Below are 19,979 nucleotides of genomic sequence, written 5' to 3' on the forward strand. Positions count from 1 at the left end.
ACTTCTGGTTCATACTGAACATTTAATTGATCTCAAGCACTGCATAACTTTTCAATCATTTTTAAACGTGTACCGTATGGAACAATCACTACTCCTTTTTGGAATGATCCATAGCAATGACATCAATGTTGAAACTTCAAGAGTGTTCCTGGATGACTGTTTCTAAGCCCAGGAACCTGTAATAGTGCTTTGCCTCAAACTACCCAATAAAGCACATTTCACTGGCTCGAACTCCTGGTGTTTCCTTTTCTAAATGTAGCGACATATTATCAGGCTAGAATGGTCATATATTTGGACTGTGCTGGAGGCTATGGGACTTAAAGAAATGTATACATATGATTTAAAGTGTTTTATTCCTCACCCTCGGCAATGATAATGGCAGGCAAAATATGCTCCACACTTCCCGGTCTCTAGACAGGGTTGTTCTCAAGAGTCCCGGACTTTTCACGCTTTCCCTCAAACAATTGGCCCAATTTATAAGACTAACAGAAGAAATTGCCCCTATAACAATCAATGATGCACCACACAATTGCTCTATGCGGATGACTTACACATTTTATGAAAGACTCCTCCCAATCGGCTACAAATTTACCGAATTGATCAATTATCCTGCAGGCTTCAAAATGAATTTGCCCAAATCGGCTTGTTTACCTCCTAATGAGTTGGCCAAAGCAGTGCAACTACCGGCTGCCATCCCCATAGTTGAACACTTTAAATACTTGGGCATAGAGATTTTCCCCACACTAAATCGGACGACTAAATATAACTTCACAGGCACATAATAAAATACACCAAGATCTAAATAGATGGTCGAGCCTTCCTCATTACAGGCCTGAGCATCCATAGTCAACTAAGGTCGGCGCTCAAGGTGCATGGGGTACCGTGGGCAGCACTACACCCACAGCGTGATTACCAAACGTAGCCGCATTTCTGGCAGACGCTCTCTGATTGGCCGACGAGTTTCTACACTGATTAAGCTTAGGCACTCTTCGAAGTTGATTAAGGTTAGAGTTTGTCTTAGAGCATGGCGATAGAACGCCAGGTAGTTTGCAGGCTGTTTGGCGTGGAAATGGGCAAAGACACAGCTCGTCACGCTATTGGGCGCACATGTCACATGACCAGAAACGTCTGCCAGAAATGCGGCTACGTTTGGTAATCACGCACACCCACACCCTTTTATTAAGCTTATCGCGAACAGAACAACCTCAATAGGTCTCAGATTTGTATACGGTTTTTTTTTTTTTTTTTTTGTCTTTTTCCCCCTCCATTTTCCTCCAATTTTCTCCCATCCCAATGTTAGTCGTATGCCAATTCCCAGTCCCTTCCTGGTCGCTGCGCACTTACCCCCCACAGTCAGATCATCTGGGAGAGTGGAGGCTACCACGTGCTTCCTCCGACACACGTCCAGCCAATCACTGCTTCTTTTCACCTGGCAGCGCGGATTCTTATCGAGGGGGCGTAGCGTGTGGGAGGACCACACTATCCCCCTCGAGTCCTATCCGCGCTTAGCAGGCGCCCCGACCGAACTGTAGGAGTCGCTGTTTACAACGACCCGGACCCACCCCGCTAGCTTCTCCCACCCTCTAATACAGCCAATTGTATTAGTGCAGACGGCCAGCCAAGCTGGTGACAACCCCGGAGCTGTGAGCTGGATTCGAACAGGCGAATCCAGCCAACAGCTCCGGGGTTGGTGACGAACGCAATCTCCGCTCGGCCACCTAACCGCCTACGATTTGTATACACTCTTAATCAAATCCACATATAAAAAAACATTATCATTGGATGCAGTCTGGCGAGGGGACATCCCAGAATTAGACTTTAGTTTGACTGGGATGATATTTGGACTAATGTTACCTTAGCCTCCCGCAACCCTAATCACCAGCAAATGCATTTTAATTATATTCATAGGCCATATCTCACACCTAGGAAGCTGTATGGGACTGGTGGCCGACTCTCGGTGCACTTTGTGCGCTCTGGGGATCACTGGCACTTATATTATATGTTTTGGGATTGCCCACCAGTAGCTTGTTTTTGGAAATCCATAACTAAACATGACAATCCCATTGACGGCAGCAACACTACTCCTAAATGATATATCGCTACTACCGGCATCCATACAACAACAAATCATTCTGGCGGGCGTTACTGCCAGTGGCGTCATTTCAGTAAAAGCCAAGGTATGGCGAGGAGGGGTAGGGGGGGGTTTCCCCCCCTTGGTGGATTATTTTTGTCAAATCAGTTGTGCAATAGTCACTTTTGGTGAGTTGTTTCTATACAAATGACATTTAGGTATGACTGCAGGACTACAAAAGCATTTAGTATAGAAATGTGTCAACCGACAAAAGCAGGGAACTACAATATTTTGCATACGAATTATGCAGAATGTAATATCATAACTGTCATAATTTTTCTTGCAATTGAGCCAATTTTCCTTAGGTACGGTTTTGAGGTGTGTTCAACAGAATGTAGTATCAAACACATTCACAGAAAGTATGGGTTACTGAATGCTGAACTGCACGGTTATAATCACTAAGCCAGACCTTACCTGTGTCCCTGTATCACTTGTCTCTGCTGCCCTTTGATAAAAAAAACATCTGTCCATTTGGCATATTTCAGTTAGTCACCTAGTAAAAGTGAGAATTGACTATCAAAACATGCTAGGGCTGTACCGAATAGTTTGAAGCTTCGTTCATAATGTTGACATTCGAATTCTAAATCAACATAAAAAATTGTAATTATAAAAAAAATAAAATACTTTTTTTATTTTTATTTGCCAAGGTATGGCGAGTGCCATACCTTGCCATACCAAAACGATGCCCCTGGTTACTGCAGTCAAGAAGCTGATAGCCATGAGGTGGAAACAACCTGAGAAACTCACAATGATTAATTGGTCTCTGGATGTCATTTATATGAATCTACTGCATGTGTGATTGGGGTGGGACAGGCCAGCATTGAGCTGTGGGTCTCAGTGGCCGAGAAAGTTAAAGCTACTATCTAGCAGCGGAGCGGGGTCGGGGTGTTGGTCCTGGGGGAGGAAATGTCTTTCGTGGTGTCTGTAATAATATAATTTAATTTAGATTTCTATGTTCTGTATTTGTTATTCTATTGTCCTGGGAAGTCCAGTTTATTATTATTGTATTGTGTATGTTTTTATATTTCATGAAAAAGAAGAGGGAAATTTGATTAAAAAAAAACATTCATGTTCTATAATGTAGCCTTAAAATGAGACACTGTAGTTCACAAATTGTAGAAAAATATGTTTTATTTTCCATCTGTACAAATAGCTGAAATCAAAAGCCCCCTTTTTCCTGTATTTTCTTTTAAATGGAAAAATACTTGTTAATACTTTTAGGAACATCATGTATATAAATAGACCTTTGGCATTCATAAACTCTAGCTGCAAAACTAAAGCTCAGAACATTTAAACGAGGAAGAAATTCTAGGTACAGTTATTCAAGAGGCCAGCCAGTGGCTTGTTATGTTGACCAGAAAGACTCGTGTCTTTATCCCCCTTCGCCACCATGCTCTAGCTGGTATCACGGAGTGGGGACCAACTAGGGTGTGGGGGGGGGGGGGGGGCAGGGGCATTGCACCACAGACTTGACAGCCACACAGAAGATGGAAAGACAAAAAACCGGCCATGACAAAATATCCCTTTTTTTTTTATATCCTCAAATGCGTTTCCCCCTTTTTTTTTAAACGAGCTCTGATAAATTCCTCACCGTTTGAATCCTGCAGACAAAAATATGACAAGTTTGTGAAATGGAGTTGATCTCTTGATCGGGTCGTGAAAGGATCCTGATAAAAACACAACCGTCACTAAATGGTAGAAACATAATATACTCACTGTGCTGGGTTTTTGTTCATTAAGATGGTTTCTTAATCACATTACCATTCCAGAACAGGTGAATAGTTAAGTACAAGCCAAACAATTATTCAGATTTGTTTCCATATCTTAGACTGGACCAAATGGTTTCAACCTTTACTGCACACCTTTACTGCCTTGCGCTACAGACAATTTGCAGGCTTTCAGTAACGTAATGGTCAATATTGATGAATACAGTCACCCCCCCCATTTATATTCAAAAGAGGGGTTCTTTATCTGAAGGATTCATTTGGCCTTGGCTATTACATCCCATAATGTACAGTGCATTTACAGTAATTACATTCTTCAGGTGTCCATGGAGACCGCTACCTTCCATCTTGTCTAGTTACCTGAGTGTATGCATTGTGCCTATGGCTTAGCTTTAGCATCTCTCGCTCAATGTTTCACTCTTGCCTTGTACACATTGGGGTTGTACAAAGGATTTTGCGTGAAACCATTGTACTTTATGATGTACATAATATACAATACACATGTTAACCCTTTCACTGCCACACTACAGAAAGTTAACCCCTTACTATCACACTGATAAACCGTGAAAGGGTTAACAGTTTGGTAGTGCGGCAGTGAAAGGGTTCAAAACAACTTCCCACTAACTAACCATACATTCTCCCCACTGCATAGAGAAATCGTATTGTGAAGTCTAACAAGACATACACTGGTCAGGGCTGGGGTTCCCAAATCACATCTCGACACAACTCTCCATAGTTTGTTCCAATGTCAGTCTATCTAGGACAGATGATCTCTGCACTAAGATGCTCGTGGAAAATCCCTTGTCTTAAGACGATGACCTTTTTAAAACCAGTCTTTAGAACTGGATCTACATGCAGAAGAGTTCATTACCGTCACGTCAAACATCGGACGGTTGTTTGTGTGGCCTTGCTGCATAGCTGATAAAAGGCACATTGGATCAATACCTTATCAAACTGTATCTCCCAGGTGGCGCTAGTGAGGTGCTGGCATGTGTGTGTATAAGATTGCATAGATAAAAGTATATTACATTTCATATCACACCCTACTGAGACCTTTTTTTTTTTTGCCGGACCCGGAAGGTGCAGCCTTAATAGGAGGCAATGTCTCTTAGTGATGGACTCCCTATCGTTGAAACATGCATGAGTGGCTCGCCTAGTCTTTGTTAACCCTTTAACGTTAAAGGTGCTATAGATAACATTTTACATAGAGTATTTGTATTAATTTTAAGTAATGCATCCACAGAGCTTTTAGAATGGTGCAGAATAAAAGTATTGCTTTTCCTTCATTTATCATTTAAAAAATGTTGGCGGGTCCAAAATGATACATGTGTGCATGTATCTTCCTCAATAATTCCCCACATGGAATGCACCTGATTGGATAAATGACATGCTGGTTCTCTAGTGTGACATCTACTGGCTGAATGCTAGCTATAGCACCTTAAGAGTTGATCTCATACACATTCCTATAGTTGACGGTAAGACGGTACAATATTAGTACAAGCTCATGCGATGGTATACTAATGTTCTGAGACGCAAACCTACTATTAGGACATTGAGAAACATGCAAAATATACTTCAATCAGGGAAAGACTATTTTAAACAGATCAGATAAAAAAAAAGTACAGTATTCAGAATAAAAATGCAGCACATTCAACATCTTGTACAAGCTCAGAGTAACTGTTGTCATGACCGGCTTTCATTAAAAAAAAATCAATTTTTCAGTTTTAACCCTATTTTTATCATACACATCGCTTCTGATTTAAAATCTTGTCAATTGCAAATGAGGAAGTTGTTTTTCTGCATGCTCGAGTTGACAAACTCTCCCAGAGTCAATCGATCTCAAAAGGAGGCAAATGTATTTTTTTTTCATTTCTAGGGCATTCCGTTTTCCTTGTATGATTCTTTGTTGCATGCCCCCATCGGATTGGACTGCTGCCGGGAGCTCTGTAGCCACTCGACCGCCTAGAGAAACAACTCGCTCGCTGAAGGTAAAATTTGTGGCATTTTGTTCAGAATTGGATAAGTGATAAAAAGGTGATCGAAAAAGAAAACGGGGTCTAGACTGGAAACAATCACATTATATCCTTAAAGTTCAGTTCAATTCCCACTGAGGCCTGTGCCTGTATTTCAAAAGCTATACAGTAGGAGAAAAGTTGAATTCAAGTGACCACAATAGAATCACTGGTCTAAAAGATTAACTGTTTTTCTACTTTATCCACACTGGAACAGTCAGTCTTCCTATGACAGTCTGGAGAGACTCGCCACAGACGGGCGATCAATGAAGCAAAAAAAACAACAGGGAAACGTTAACTGACAAACACGCTACACTCTTCAAGTCACTTCTGTCGTACTCTACCCTACCTACCTATACCCACAATCAACTTAAAGGGATACTTTAACATGTTCGCCGTTGTCCCCTGCACCTTGATGGTGGAACGCTCCCAAAGCTTGCAAGCCGTTTCAGGCAAACCGAAAAAGCCAAATGTCTGGAGAAGGTCTAACGTAAGTCCAAAGAGAAAATTCCTGCGCACGCAAGATCGCTCACAGAACTGATCCATTAGTTGATGTTTCCTTTCTAAAGACATGACCAGATCTTGTGAACTAAAGGTGAACAAGTAAATCACCACAGAGGCAAAAGTAACGTCCCTTGCGGGGGTAACAAAGTTCTTATCTTTATCTTGTGAATTTACCCTTTTCTTTGGACTTAGATCTTCAGAGGACTTGACTCCTCGCGTCGCTGACAGGGAACGCAGCAGTGTGAGTATTTAAGCTATCGCTTGAAGAATGTTCACTTATCCCTTGAGATAAAGTTAACGTTTGTTCTGTCCTAAGCCTACAGAGCAGGAAGAGTATTAGAGGAAGTCCTTAGGCGCTTCATTTGTCCCTGCCTGTCTCGTACATTTTCTCCGTTCCCCTCCGGGATCCAGGTATGTCAAGAACCAGGATTATCCAGTTAGCCCGATAACGGTCAATAAGGATTACATATTATATGTAATTATTGACTTTTGAGTAATTGGTCAAATGAAAATGGGATATTAGCCTCCTGTGTAACGTAGCCCTTTCAGATGTACCATCTCACACACATGATAGAAAGTTCCAGAATTCCAAAATAGAAAAGGGAAAACATTACAAAGAAACACCTCTTGCACCTGAAAGGGATGAGTGGCGACATCTCTCTTTATGGATAAACACTTTATAAGTTATTTTATGTTTTTCAGCTACAGTTAGCCAAGTAATCCTGCTTGCTGGAGATATCCCACTTAAATACCTGAACGGACTGGTGTCAATGTCTTTCAGGCTGCTCACACACCTGCTTTAAGCCAATCCATGTTCTCTATGACTTAATATGCAGTCACAGGTGTGAGGTGTCATATATAATATAATCATATATATATAATCATTATCAACCTATTATCTAAGAACATTTCATCAACTGCTGTTTTGGTACAAGGGGACACCTGATTAACCGCTAATCATTGTTAACTGCACGACTAAGCAGTAAGATGCTCGGTAAGATGCTTCAAAATCATATTTTGGCAGACACTCGCACTTTCTCCTGCCTCTTAATTTTTTTCTTTTTGCAAGGTGTAAATTATGATCTTTTTTGGGATTGTCTGCATCTTTGAATATTCGTATTTGAAAGTAGCTCATTCACACAATTATATACAGACGGACTCTAAGAACAGAAACAACATTACAGCTAGTAACAGGAACCTTAAAAAAAAAAAAAGGAATAATGGAGGAAGAAGGAAGGTGACCGGCCATCGTGTACTGTGAAGTCGGCCATTTTGAGAAAGAGGCGCCACTGGAGTGAGGTCGACCCGCGACTTGGCGGCAGCAGTAGCAGCTGTGGCGGCGGACATGATGAAGACGCACAAAGAGGGAACCTGTGGTGATGTTTTAGGAAGCAGAAAGCTGATTGGTTAGAATCAGCTGTCACTCAAAGAGGCACTTTGACAGAGCAGCAGTCGAGTCTTTTCCTACTGGCCGGTCGGGGGGGGGGGGTTTAATGTATCTGTAAAAAAAATTATAATATTAATAATAATACCCCGACTATTGTCGAATGAAGAACTTCTAACTCCAAAAAGATTTTTTTTACAGAATTAAGAAAATAAAAAAAATTGTGTTCACAACCATGCTGTTTCTGAAATATACCATGGTGTTTGGTGGGTCAGAGGGTGAATTATCAAATAAAAAAAAATACATATTAAAAATTTTAAACACTGGGCACAGAGTTAGAAGGATTTTAAATGAAAACACGGAGCACAGAGTTAGAAGGATTTGGTCCGACAGCAGTAGTCCAACAGCACCTTCTTCATTAGAGAGCAGACAAGAGACAGGGGGATTTCAGTTGGGGGTTTAAAAAGAAACGTGTCCGTTAGGAAATGTCTGTGATCATGAATTCATATCACGACAACACGCAGAAGCCCCAACGACTGCATCTTCCTACTCCGATATCACGTACAGAAGACAATGTTCCGTGTAAACTTTATTCACAGCTTGGTCCTACATTCAGAGGAGCTGGAGATAGCACACATGCGCACATCTCCATTCCAACGTAGAACTGGGGTTCAATTGAAGCGGGTCCAGGCACATCAACCATAACCTCGCTGGACCTCACGCCCCATCCCCCAACCAAAGTGCTCAGTGGACGCGGTGCCTGATGCAATACATGAGATGCCTGGTTTTTATAAAACTAGCCGCCCTCTTGTTTCTCCGAACTCCAACATCTTTTTTTATCTAGAAGAAGAAGAAAAAAAAACGGATGACTTGACTTTCCAGAGACGACGGGAGGAGGATTTACGGTGGGATATATCTCTCCCTCCTGGCGCGGAGGGGTCATTGCGTGACACAGTTGTCGCCCATGTCCTGGGCGTAGCGGTCGGAGATGGCGGTCCGCAGCTCGTCGATGTCCCGTCGGAGCCGCGCCACTTCCAGCAGCTTGGCTCTCAGACTGTCCTCCACCAGCACCAGGCTGTTGTCGTTCTCCTCACCGGATATACTCATGGCTGAGGAGAGAGAGAGAGAGAGAGATGGTAGGTGTTGCTGTTTTTAACTGAACCCTTGCACTGAAGAACTCTATCATTTAAAAACATATATTTGGACAGCCTGTGTGTTTTCAGTTACAATTTTCAGTAAGTCAATCCAAATAACTTTTGGAGTCTGAATGTGATATATCACCAGAAAGAAAGCACTCGACTGGCTTTAACCCTTTCACTACCACACTACAGAAGGTTGACCCTTTCACTACCACACTACAGAAGGTCAACCCTTTCACTACCACACTACAGATGGTTAACCCTTTGCCGTGTGGCAGTGAGAGGGTTAATCTTCTGTATTGTCGCAAGTGAAAGGGTTAATCATTTTTGGTAGTGTGGTAGTGAAAGGGTTAACTGTGAATGACCACTGAACACGGCACTAACTCACCATCTTTATATACAGTTGTTCCTCTGAAAACTTAAAACAGAGTTCTATGGTTCTTTGTCTGAGGTACTCAATTGACCATATTTACACGGTGGCCATTTTGCTCTTATGTCACGCTCAGGTTGGGTTCCTGTGGGTTCATTTTGGAAGGTGGACAAGAACTCAACCTGAGTATGACAAAAGAGCAAAATGGCTACCGTGTGAATAATATTATGGTCAATTGTTATTTTTAAATGTGCTTTGGTAGCAAACTGTAAAACATACATTTGGATTGAGCGCCAGTGACTTAAAGTGAAACTGAACAGAAATTGAGGAAGAGAGAGAAAGACAAAAAGGGAACGAGAGAGAGAGAGAGACAGACAGAGAGGGAGGGAGAGGGGGAGATAAATGAGGGACAGAAGAGAGAAAGAGAAAGAGAACAGGAAATGAAAAAGAGAGAGACACCGGAAGAGAGAGAGAAAGAGATACAGAAGGAGAGACAGAGAAATAATACATAAAAGAGGTTATGATTGATTGACACTGTACAAGCAAAACTGTACATTGGAATATTGACAAAACCATACTTGGTAATTTACTGTACATTGGAGGGGGTTGGGTTAGGACATTTACAGGGGCCAGTTTCGAATTGCAGTCTCCCGTAGGTGTTCTTTGAGAGTGGTTTTGAAAGTGGGTAGTGATTCACATTCCTTTACAGCTTTGGGTAGGGCGTTCCACATTGATGTGGCATAATTGCGAAACGTGTTTAGTCCCTTGTTTGAGCCGAATCTGGGTTTAACATGATTTGTGGAACTCCCTCTGGTGTTGTGATCGTGGTATTCACTGACCTTTGGGAAGTATTTTGACATGTACATGGGTACCTTGGTCGTGTAGTGTATCTTGTAGACCAGGCCCATTGCAAGTTGATGTACTCTGTCGTCTACTCTAAGCCATCCTAGGTTGTCAAAGTGGGCAGGGGTGAGGTGGGTTCTAGGAGTAAGGTCAAGCAGTAGTCTGACCAGTTTGTTTTGAGATGTTTGTAATTTTGTTTTAGCGCCTTTGAGGTGCTTTGGTACCATGAGGTGCAAGCATACCGGGTAGTCGTAGTACCCTTGAATGAGTGCTCCTGCCAGAGTCTTCAGGGTATTCTTGTTTACCAGAGAGAAGATTCGGTACAAGAATCGAGTTCGTTGGTTGACTTTTTTTATTACATTGGATGCCATTTTGTCACAGGAAAGATTTGCCTCTAGGATGGAACCCAGGTAGGTAATTTCTTCTTTCCTTGTGACAATATTGTCACCCACTGTAACTGAGAAGCCGTCGGTCTTGCTGAGTTTGTTATTTGAACCGAAGAGAATGGACTCTGTTTTGCCCATGTGTAATGATAGTTTGTTATCAGCGAGCCATATGCAGATTCTGCCTAGTTCTGAGCTGAGGGTTTTTTCAACCTGTAACTTGTTCTTGTCAGAGACCAGCAGGGCTGAGTCATCCGCAAACAGGAACAAGTTGCAGTCACAAGCTGACGACATGTCATTTGCATAAATTAGGAACAGTAGCGGTCCTAGTATGCTTCCTTGTGGAACACCACAGCTCACTGTGCATACCGCCCCAACAGGTCCACGGAGGACGCCATAGCCCATGTGCTGCACACAGCAGCATCACACCTGGACAAGAGGAAGGGGAACTATGTGAGAATGCTATTCATCGACTACAGCTCGGCATTCAATACCATAGTCCCCTCCATACTCATAGCCAAGCTCAGGGACCTGGGCTTGAACTATGACCTCTGCCAGTGGGTCTTGGACTTCCTGACGGGCAGACCCCAGGTGGTGAGAGCAGGCAACTGCACCTCCTCATCCATCACCCTCAACATAGGGGCCCCCCAGGGCTGTGTTCTGAGTCCCCTCCTCTACTCCCTGTACACACACGACTGTGTGGCTCAGCGGAGTAGCAATACAATCATCAAATTTGCTGACGACACAGTGGTGGTGGGCCTGATCTCTGCCAACGACGAGAGGGCCTACCTGGAAGAGGTCAAGGTCCTGGCGGGATGGTGCCAGGAAAACAGCCTCTCCCTGAACGTCAGCAAAACAAAGGAGATGATTGTGGACTTCAGGAGGTCGGGGGTCGAGGACTACAGCCCCCTCAGCATCGACGGGGCACCGGTTGAGAGAGTCAACAGCTTTAAGTACCTCGGAGCCTACATATCCGAGGACTTGACATGGACCACACACATTGACAGTGTTGTGAAGAAGGCACGACAACGCCTCTACTTCCTCAGGCGCCTAAGGAAGTTCCAAGTCAGTCAGAAGATCCTTAAGAACTTCTACTCATGTACAATAGAGAGCATCCTGACTGGCAACATCACCTCCTGGTTTGGGAATAGCACTGCACAAGACCGAAGCAGACTACAAAGAGTGACACGTTCAGCCGAACGCACAATTGGAGGGGGGCTCCCCACCCTCCAGAACATTTACAACAAGCGGTGCAGGGGCAAGGCTAAGAGAATCATTAAAGACTCCAGTCACCCGAACAACTGCCTCTTTGAACTGCTGCGGTCAGGCAAGCGATACCGGAGTCTCAAGGCGAGCACAGAAAGACTCAGAAGAAGCTTCTATCCCCAGGCCATCAGGCTGCTAAACGAACAATGAACACTACACAACAACAACCATCAAACGCACATAGCACACACATCCACACGCACACACTCACTTTAAACAAACACACTGTAGCACCCACTCCACACTTTATAGCACACACTCACTTTAAACAAACACACTGTAGCACCCACTCCCCACACTTTATATTTATTGATGAAGGATTGCACTACAACTCGTACACCTTACTGTAAATTGTACCTAAATTGTACCTCATCCCATTTCTGCTTTGCACTATATAGTATTGTACATTAGTACACTGCATAGTATTGTATATTATATGGTAACTCAGTTACGTCTATTCTGCATCGAACATTGTACATATGTCTATACTGAACACTGTGACCTCATTTTCTACTTCTAAACCACATGCTATACTATGTTATTTGATACTATCTTGTCTAGCACAGTCTCTGGAGCGTAACAGTAAGAAGCATTTTGTATGAAAGTATTCTGTACTTCTGTATGACAACTATTAAAGAAACTTAAAACTTGAGAGGGGGGGGGGGGGGGGGGATAGGGTACCGTTTACCTCCACCATCTGTTCTCTCCCCTCCAGGTAGGATTGCATCCAGCTCACCGATAGACTATCAAAACCAATTGCTTTTAGCTTGTCAATCAGAATGGTGTGATTGACAGTGTCGAAGGCCTTTTGTAGGTCCAGCATGACCATGCCGCAGTATTTGCCCGCGTCCACCTCTTGTTTGATGTGGTCATTTAAATAGAGAAGGCATGTGTGAGTGGAGTGGGATGTTCTGAAGCCAGATTGGAATTCGTAGATTAGATTTCTTTCTGCAAGGTACTTTTCGACCCGTTTGTATAATTATTTTCCCATGACTTTCGAGATGGAGGTAAGGATAGAAACAGGGCGGTAGTTGCCTGGGTCTAATTTGCTGCCCTTTTTGTGCAGGGGTGTTACTCTCGCAATTTTGAAGTCCTTGGGGATGTGTCCCTGTTTTATGGAGAGGTTTATTATGTGTGTGATGACTGGGGTGATGGCGGCTGCTGAGTCTCTGAGGAATTTGGAGGGGATGTTGTCATGGCCAGTGGCCTTGTTCGGTTGGAGGGCGCTCAGTTTTTTGAGTACCTGATCTGTTGTTACCATTTCCAGTTTGAAGTCGTCTTTGTGGACCCCTAGGTTCTTGTAGTATGCTACTATGTGTTCTACCCCATAATGCCCTGAGTGGGAGGGTAGTTTGTTTACCAGTGTTGTGGCTATGTTTGTGAAGAAAATGTTTAAGTAATTGGCTACATCCAGCTTGTCTGTGATGAGCGTCCGTCTTTATGTTTATGTTTGAGAATCTGGTTTTAAGTTTTTTACTGCAGCCTAGTTGATTATTGAGTAATTTCCAAAGTTCACATGGTTTGTTTTTGTTTTCCTCAGTTTTGTCATTGATGACATATTTTTTTGTAGTTTTGATCATGGAGTTTACGTCATTTCTTAGTCTGTTTCTTTCCAGTTTGAGTTCAGTCACGTGGGCTTGGAGTTCACTGCTCGTGCTTTTGGTAAGCTTTGACTGACTTTTACGAAACTCAGAGCATTTTTTGTCTCTGGTTTTCATAGCAGCCAATATTTCGCAGTGCATCCACGGCTCAGCGCGATGTTTTACCCTGGTGGTTCTTAGGGGGGCCATGTTGTTTAGTATTGTTGAAAATTTGGTTTTGAAACCAAGCCATGTTTCTTCAACCAGTGTACCATTGAGCTCATCTGACCAGTCCAGGCTCTCCAGTTCAAGGTTAAAGGCCTCGCTGTGACAGCCAGCCTTTTGTTTTCGCTTTTTGCGGGTACAGAATATCATATAATGATCACTTAACCCGCATGCTATAACCCCTTTATTGGAGATATTGGACTTGGCAGAGGTCAGGATGAGGTCAATGGTAGTCTGAGTTGACTCACATACACGTGTGGGTTGGGTGATCAGCTGGCTGAGGCAGTGCAAATCACAAAACATATTGAAGGATTTGAAGACGGGTGCATCTTTTTGTTGCATATCTGTTATGAAGAGCGAGAGAAAGAGAGAGATACAGAAACGAGGATTGGAAGAGAGAAAGAGAGCATAAAATAAATCTCCCATTACTCTAAGAGCAGTTTGCCAGTTGGTCATTGGGGCAACAACCAATCAGAGAGGGAGAGACATCACGACATGTATGCATTATTATGCATACAGGCCGTGTTGTATATATTATGCCATCAATGTGTGTGAATGTGTTGAATGTATGTTTTCTTTCCTGTACTTGTATACTGTATTGCGTTCCCGTTATCTATATTACATATTGTTTTAATGCTCTGGGCTCTTTGGAAGAATAGCTAAAATTATAACAATAAAAAAAGTTAATCACAACGTCTGACTCCTCGTGGAGTGCTGCAGGGGAGAGGTGATAGCTCTTTGATCTCAAAGACTGAGTGAAGGAAGAGGGACGTGTGTGTGGTGTGTGTGTGTGTGTGTGTGTGTGTGTGTGTGTGTGTGTGTGTGTGTGTGTGTGTGTGTGTGTGTGTGTGTGTGTGTGTGTGTGTGTGTGTGTGTGTTTCCGCAGGGGAACAGTGGGGGGGCTGACAGCCTGGCCTGGATATCTCTGCCTCTGTACTATAAAAACCTGGTATATTGCTTTCCAAAGTCAGCTTTTCAGCAGAATTCCTAAAAAAAACATTCCTACAGCGTTCCCACAGACATTGCAAAATGAAATTCATGGACTTTTAAGTACTTTTCCAAGCACTATTTTTCATTTTCAAGGATGTCACTCGAAGGATACAATTCACTTTTAAATGCTGTTTTGTAAGCATCTTCTTGGCCTGCTTGCCAGCTGAGCATCACACATGAAGAAATGAGGAAAAGCAGTTGGAGCGCGCGAGACAGCGACTCGTCAGATTTGATTAAAACAGAACAAAATTTTTTTAATTGATCATGAATCAACAAAACATTTAATGCGAATGGTTGATTTGAATTTCAATTACTTTTTAAGCACCTTGTTAAAAAATTGGCTGTTTTCAAGGAATTCCTATATTCAGATGGACCATGCGGCCATTTCTAAACGATACAGCGGGTATTAGGTGTGTAGGGTCATGAAATTGAGCCTGTATATAAGGATCATCTTGACTGCCGGGGGTTAACACATTCATGGCCATTGGGGCCCGTCTAATCCCACTCTATGAGGCCAGCTGAGCTTTTCATTACAAGTTTTCACTGTGCGTGAGGTTGTTTGTAGAGCTAAATCTATATTTTATATTATTGCTATGTGTCCACCATTGTCATTGTCAATTGACAGTATAAACCTTCCCTTCAATATGCCATAAAGAAATAATTTTTTCATCAATACGTTCCCGTTTTATAGCGTTGTGAATATGAACGTTATATCGGAATGGTCTGGGATAATTCCTGCAAAGCTAGTTATAGGGCGCTAAGCTAATAACGTTAAATCGATTGGCGTTTCGGCCCTACACAAGCTAGAGTTAAAAATCAAAATGCATATGATCGGTATCATGTTCCACCATGAATGCATGAAAGGGGGGGGGGCGGGGGAAGTCGTTTCCGATTATTGATTATTACCAATAATGGCATTCGTTATTGCAACATCATACATTGACCGGGTGGATGGCTATGAGAACAAGGCCCGATCAGGCTGAAATGTACGCCAAATCGCTCTTACCTGTGGCCGGTTGGATTCCAAAAAGAATTTCCCAGTTATTGATCGCCATCTGGTAGATCGATATGTCCATTCCTTTACTGCATACTGAATTTGGCACCGCAAAAAGTATTCCAGGCGATCGGGTAAAGCCCTCGCTTCAGGCTAACAGAAAAGCTAACCCTGAGCGAAAAAAAAGTGACACCCGGTCTGCAACAGGGGAAACTGCATTCTCGAGACAGCGCCAATACCAGGATCTGGCCGGTACTGCACTTTCGGAGTCCCGATATGCCGTTTCCAGGTAAAATACAGATCTGTGACATTGAGTAGGATATTAAAATGGAATAAAAGCAAAACCGAGTTTACCACGTATATATACGTGGTTGGCCGCAAATCGGTTAAGGGGTTCAATTCCCACTGGAGACTCCCATGTGCCTAGAAACACAACAAATGGTTAACACAAATTAAAAAAATCCGAGGATTCCAGCCAGCAGACTCCAGGACAGTTCAGACAGTCAGACTCATGAACAAATAACACTAACGACTTGTGACTGAGGATACTATAATAATAACAATAACAGTGCTAGATTATAGCTGTTACTGCTACTGATTTGCACACAATACTGACCTGCACCTTGATTTGCACACAGTACACTATACTTGATATTTATAGATTGTATTTGTTAATACTATGCTGCTATTTAAAATTGTTTTTATCGTTTACACTGTTCTTATTGTCTGTACCACTGTGTGGTGTTGATGCTAGGAGGCTGAAGAGCTAAGAAACAAAACATTTTTGTTTCATCCCTGAAATAAAAAGTCAGGGATGTGACAAATAAACTTGAAAGAAAATAAAAATTGTGTGTGTGTGTGTGTGTGTGTGTGTGTGTGTGTGTGTGTGTGTGTGTGTGTGTGTGTGTGTGTGTGTGTGTGTGTGTGTGTGTATATATAACATCTCGCCATCCCCTTACATTTAATGCCTAGCAGCAGAGCCAGGTTGGGCTCTTTGCCCTGAGCCCGCTGAGACAGGATGCTACACAGGGCTTTGAGATCCAGTAGACACAGGGACATCTCCTTCAGCAGAGATCCAGCCTCGGGCACCTGGCCCTGGGACACGGGACGCACCAACACCCCCCCCTCTTCCACCTGCCTTTGGTTCTGGGCGGGAGACAGAAAGAGGGAAGAGGATTGTAGAGGAACTTGTATGAATGTTTGATTGATTGATTGATTGATTGATTGATTGATTGGGTACAATACAGTACGGCTCAATACACACAATTGTTAAGGGGATGCAGACCAGAGAAAGACTTTCGTCTTGTTTACATCAATCAGGGTCCCCCATTTTCAATTCATCATGGCATTTATGACATAAAAAATAACAAACTCTAGCCACACACAGAGAGAGAGAGAGAGAGAGAGAGAGAGAGAGAGAGAGAGAGAGAGAGAGAGAGAGAGAGAGAGAGACACAGACAGACAGACAGACAGACAGACAGACAGACAGACAGACAGACAGACAGACAGACAGACAGACAGACAGACAGACAGACAGACCGATAGCTAGACAGACAGACAGACAGACAGACGACCAACAGATGAAGGCTAACAAACTCTTAACAGGCTGATCATACATTTTGAATTTGAGGGGTGGCTGTTGGTAGAAAATGGTTTCAGCTAATGATTTCAATGTCTGCTAATATCTTTCAGACATTAGGTGGTTGACATTAGGCACACACACACACGCATATACACATGCACGCACACACACACACACATACCCACACACGCACTCTGTCTTTTAATTGAATATTTTAGAGGCATATGCTCAGCCACAGAAGTATGCAGTTAAAAATAGTCCCCACTTTAAAGGAAAGACAACAACATAAAACAAAAGATTCCTTGTATTTACAGTGATGGAATGTGACTGAGACGATGTATGTATGTGTTGTTATCGATGGAGATGAATGGGTTCTATATAACAAAACAAACAGACAGATAAATAGACCAGTACCTCTTGGAAGTTTCTGGAGAGGGTTGCCAGGTACTCTTCCTTTTCCAGCATTTGGGAGCGTAACTCCTGGGAGAGAATCCTCTCGTTCTGCAGCCGCTTCCCGGTGGCCTGTCACCACACCACGAAGGACGTTAAAACGGACATATTGTGTGTCTTTTCAACAATACTATACGACTTCCTGTGAAAAATGTTTGTCCGGATTCCAGCGAGGAAATAATAGTCTAACTCTAATTTTAGTGATGTATTGAATTGAACAGGATGTTGTTGGTGGGTGTAGCTCACTAAGAACCATGTGATCAGTACAAGGGAAGAAGCCGTGAAGTGAGAAGTATGCCTGGCTTTGATTCCCCCACCAGGTACAGCTGATGCAACCCCTCCCCTCTGTGTGTGTGCAGAGAAAGACACACACACACACACACACACACACACACACACACACACACACACACACACACACACACACACACACACACACACACACACACACACACACACACACACACACACACACACACACACACACACACACACACACACACACACACACACACACACACAGGGTGGTTGTTGTGTGGCAGTAGAACAGCGCAGGTGACAGAGAGATACAAGTCTCTCTCTGGTCCGAGAGACGGGTTCAAACAGAGACAGAATTGTTTAGGCCTGTCCCCGACTGAGGATTTGTATAGTCGACTTTGATTGGCCAAAATTGGCTGATAATCGACTGGTAGCTGACCTCGAATAGTCGACTAATCGATCGAAAGGAGCCGTAGTCGACTTAAATCTGACATTAAGCACCCCCCACAGACCAAATGGAATGATTTAAGTTAAATCAGACATTAAGCACCCCCCACACAGTCCAAATGGAATGATCAATTTTTTTATGCATTCCACTGAGAGACTGAGAGGCTCCTTTCGATCGATTAGTCGACTATTCTACTATTCGACTACTCAAGGCCAGCCCTAGAATGGTTTAAAATCATGGACCAAGCTCTTGACTTTAAACATGTTAACCTATGATAAATATCAGCTCTACTTGTGATTATAAAAGAGCAGCGATTCCCCCACATGCCAGTCTTTTTTTATAATCACCAGTAGAGCTGATATTTATCATGGGTTAAATTAAAAAGCAAGCGCTTGGTAACTTGTGGACATTTTAAATCCACAATTTTAAAGGTTTGTATCTGTCTAGGACCCAGGAAAGTGTGTCTCTCTCTATCACCTGTGCTGTCTCCTCTCACTCCAACCCTCTCCTCTGTGTGTGTGTGTGTGTGTGTGTGTGTGTGTGTGTGTGTGTGTGTGCGTGCATGTGTGTTTCTCTGCTTTCCCTCCTCTCCTCTCCGCAATGGACTGCATTTATATATAATTGACAAAGCACATCCTAACAAAGCACAACATATTAAAACATTAATAACATGTTTATTTATCCAGTTTGGATGGTTTTATATCTGGTATATATGTCAGATTACATTCCGATTAATCTGCTACCAAGGCTAGTGTGTCCAGTCTAATCTGGTACCAAGGCTAGTGTGTCCAGTCTAATCTGTTACCAAGGCTAGTGTGTCCAGTCTAATCTGGTACCAAGGCTAGTGTGTCCAGTCTAATCTGGTACCAAGGCTAGTGTGTCCAGTCTAATCTGCTACCAAGGCTAGTGTGTCCAGTCTAATCTGGTACCAAGGCTAGTGTGTCCAGTCTAATCTGTTACCAAGGCTAGTGTGTCCAGTCTAATCTGTTACCAAGGCTAGTGTGTCCAGTCTAATCTGTTACCAAGGCTAGTGTGTCCAGTCTAATCTGGTACCAAGGCTAGTGTGTCCAGTCTAATCTGTTACCAAGGCTAGTGTGTCCAGTCTAATCTGGTACCAAGGCTAGTGTGTCCAGTCTAATCTGTTACCAAGGCTAGTGTGTCCAGTCTAATCTGCTACCAAGGCTAGTGTGTCCAGTCTAATCTGGTACCAAGGCTAGTGTGTCCAGTCTAATCTGGTACCAAGGCTAGTGTGTCCAGTCTAATCTGGTACCAAGACTAGTGTGTCCAGTCTAATCTGTTACCAAGGCTAGTGTGTCCAGTCTAATCTGTTACCAAGACTAGTGTGTCCAGTCTAATCTGTTACCAAGGCTAGTGTGTCCAGTCTAATCTGTTACCAAGGCTAGTGTGTCCAGTCTAATCTGTTACCAAGGCTAGTGTGTCCAGTCTAATCTGGTACCAAGGCTAGTGTGTCCAGTCTAATCTGTTAACAGACTGACTGGTCCTTCCTCTAACATGTAGTTGTTCTTACCGTCAGGTCCTGACTCAGTCTGTCGATCTGATTCTTCTGATTGTCAATCAGCTGAAAGGACAATAGAGAACAACACAGATTAGTGTCCGGCGCTGGTTGCATGGTGGTGTGTATATGTGTGTGTGTGTGCGTGTGTATATGTGTGTTACCTTGCTGCTGGTCTCCTGT

The 19,979-nt window shown here is 43.1% G+C and overlaps 1 protein-coding gene across 1 annotated transcript in view; it reads right to left on the reverse strand.

Moving 5' to 3' along the window:
- Window positions 1–7,987: 7,987 nt before the first annotated feature.
- Window positions 7,988–19,979, reverse strand: part of cep85l (centrosomal protein 85L) — a gene marked incomplete at its 5' end in the record, with an annotated part of 170,800 nt that continues 158,808 nt past the window's right edge. Inside the window, 5 exons of the mRNA XM_084314166.1 lie at window positions 7,988–8,864; window positions 16,505–16,691; window positions 17,542–17,649; window positions 19,812–19,862; window positions 19,961–19,975. Coding sequence (XP_084170292.1) covers window positions 8,695–8,864; window positions 16,505–16,691; window positions 17,542–17,649; window positions 19,812–19,862; window positions 19,961–19,975 — 531 coding nt within the window. The 3' untranslated portion in view covers window positions 7,988–8,694. The remainder of the gene's footprint in view (window positions 8,865–16,504; window positions 16,692–17,541; window positions 17,650–19,811; window positions 19,863–19,960; window positions 19,976–19,979) is intronic.

Source organism: Notolepis coatsorum (assembly GCF_963971535.1).
Source record: "Notolepis coatsorum genome assembly, chromosome: 5".
Lineage (NCBI taxonomy): Eukaryota > Metazoa > Chordata > Actinopteri > Aulopiformes > Paralepididae > Notolepis > Notolepis coatsorum.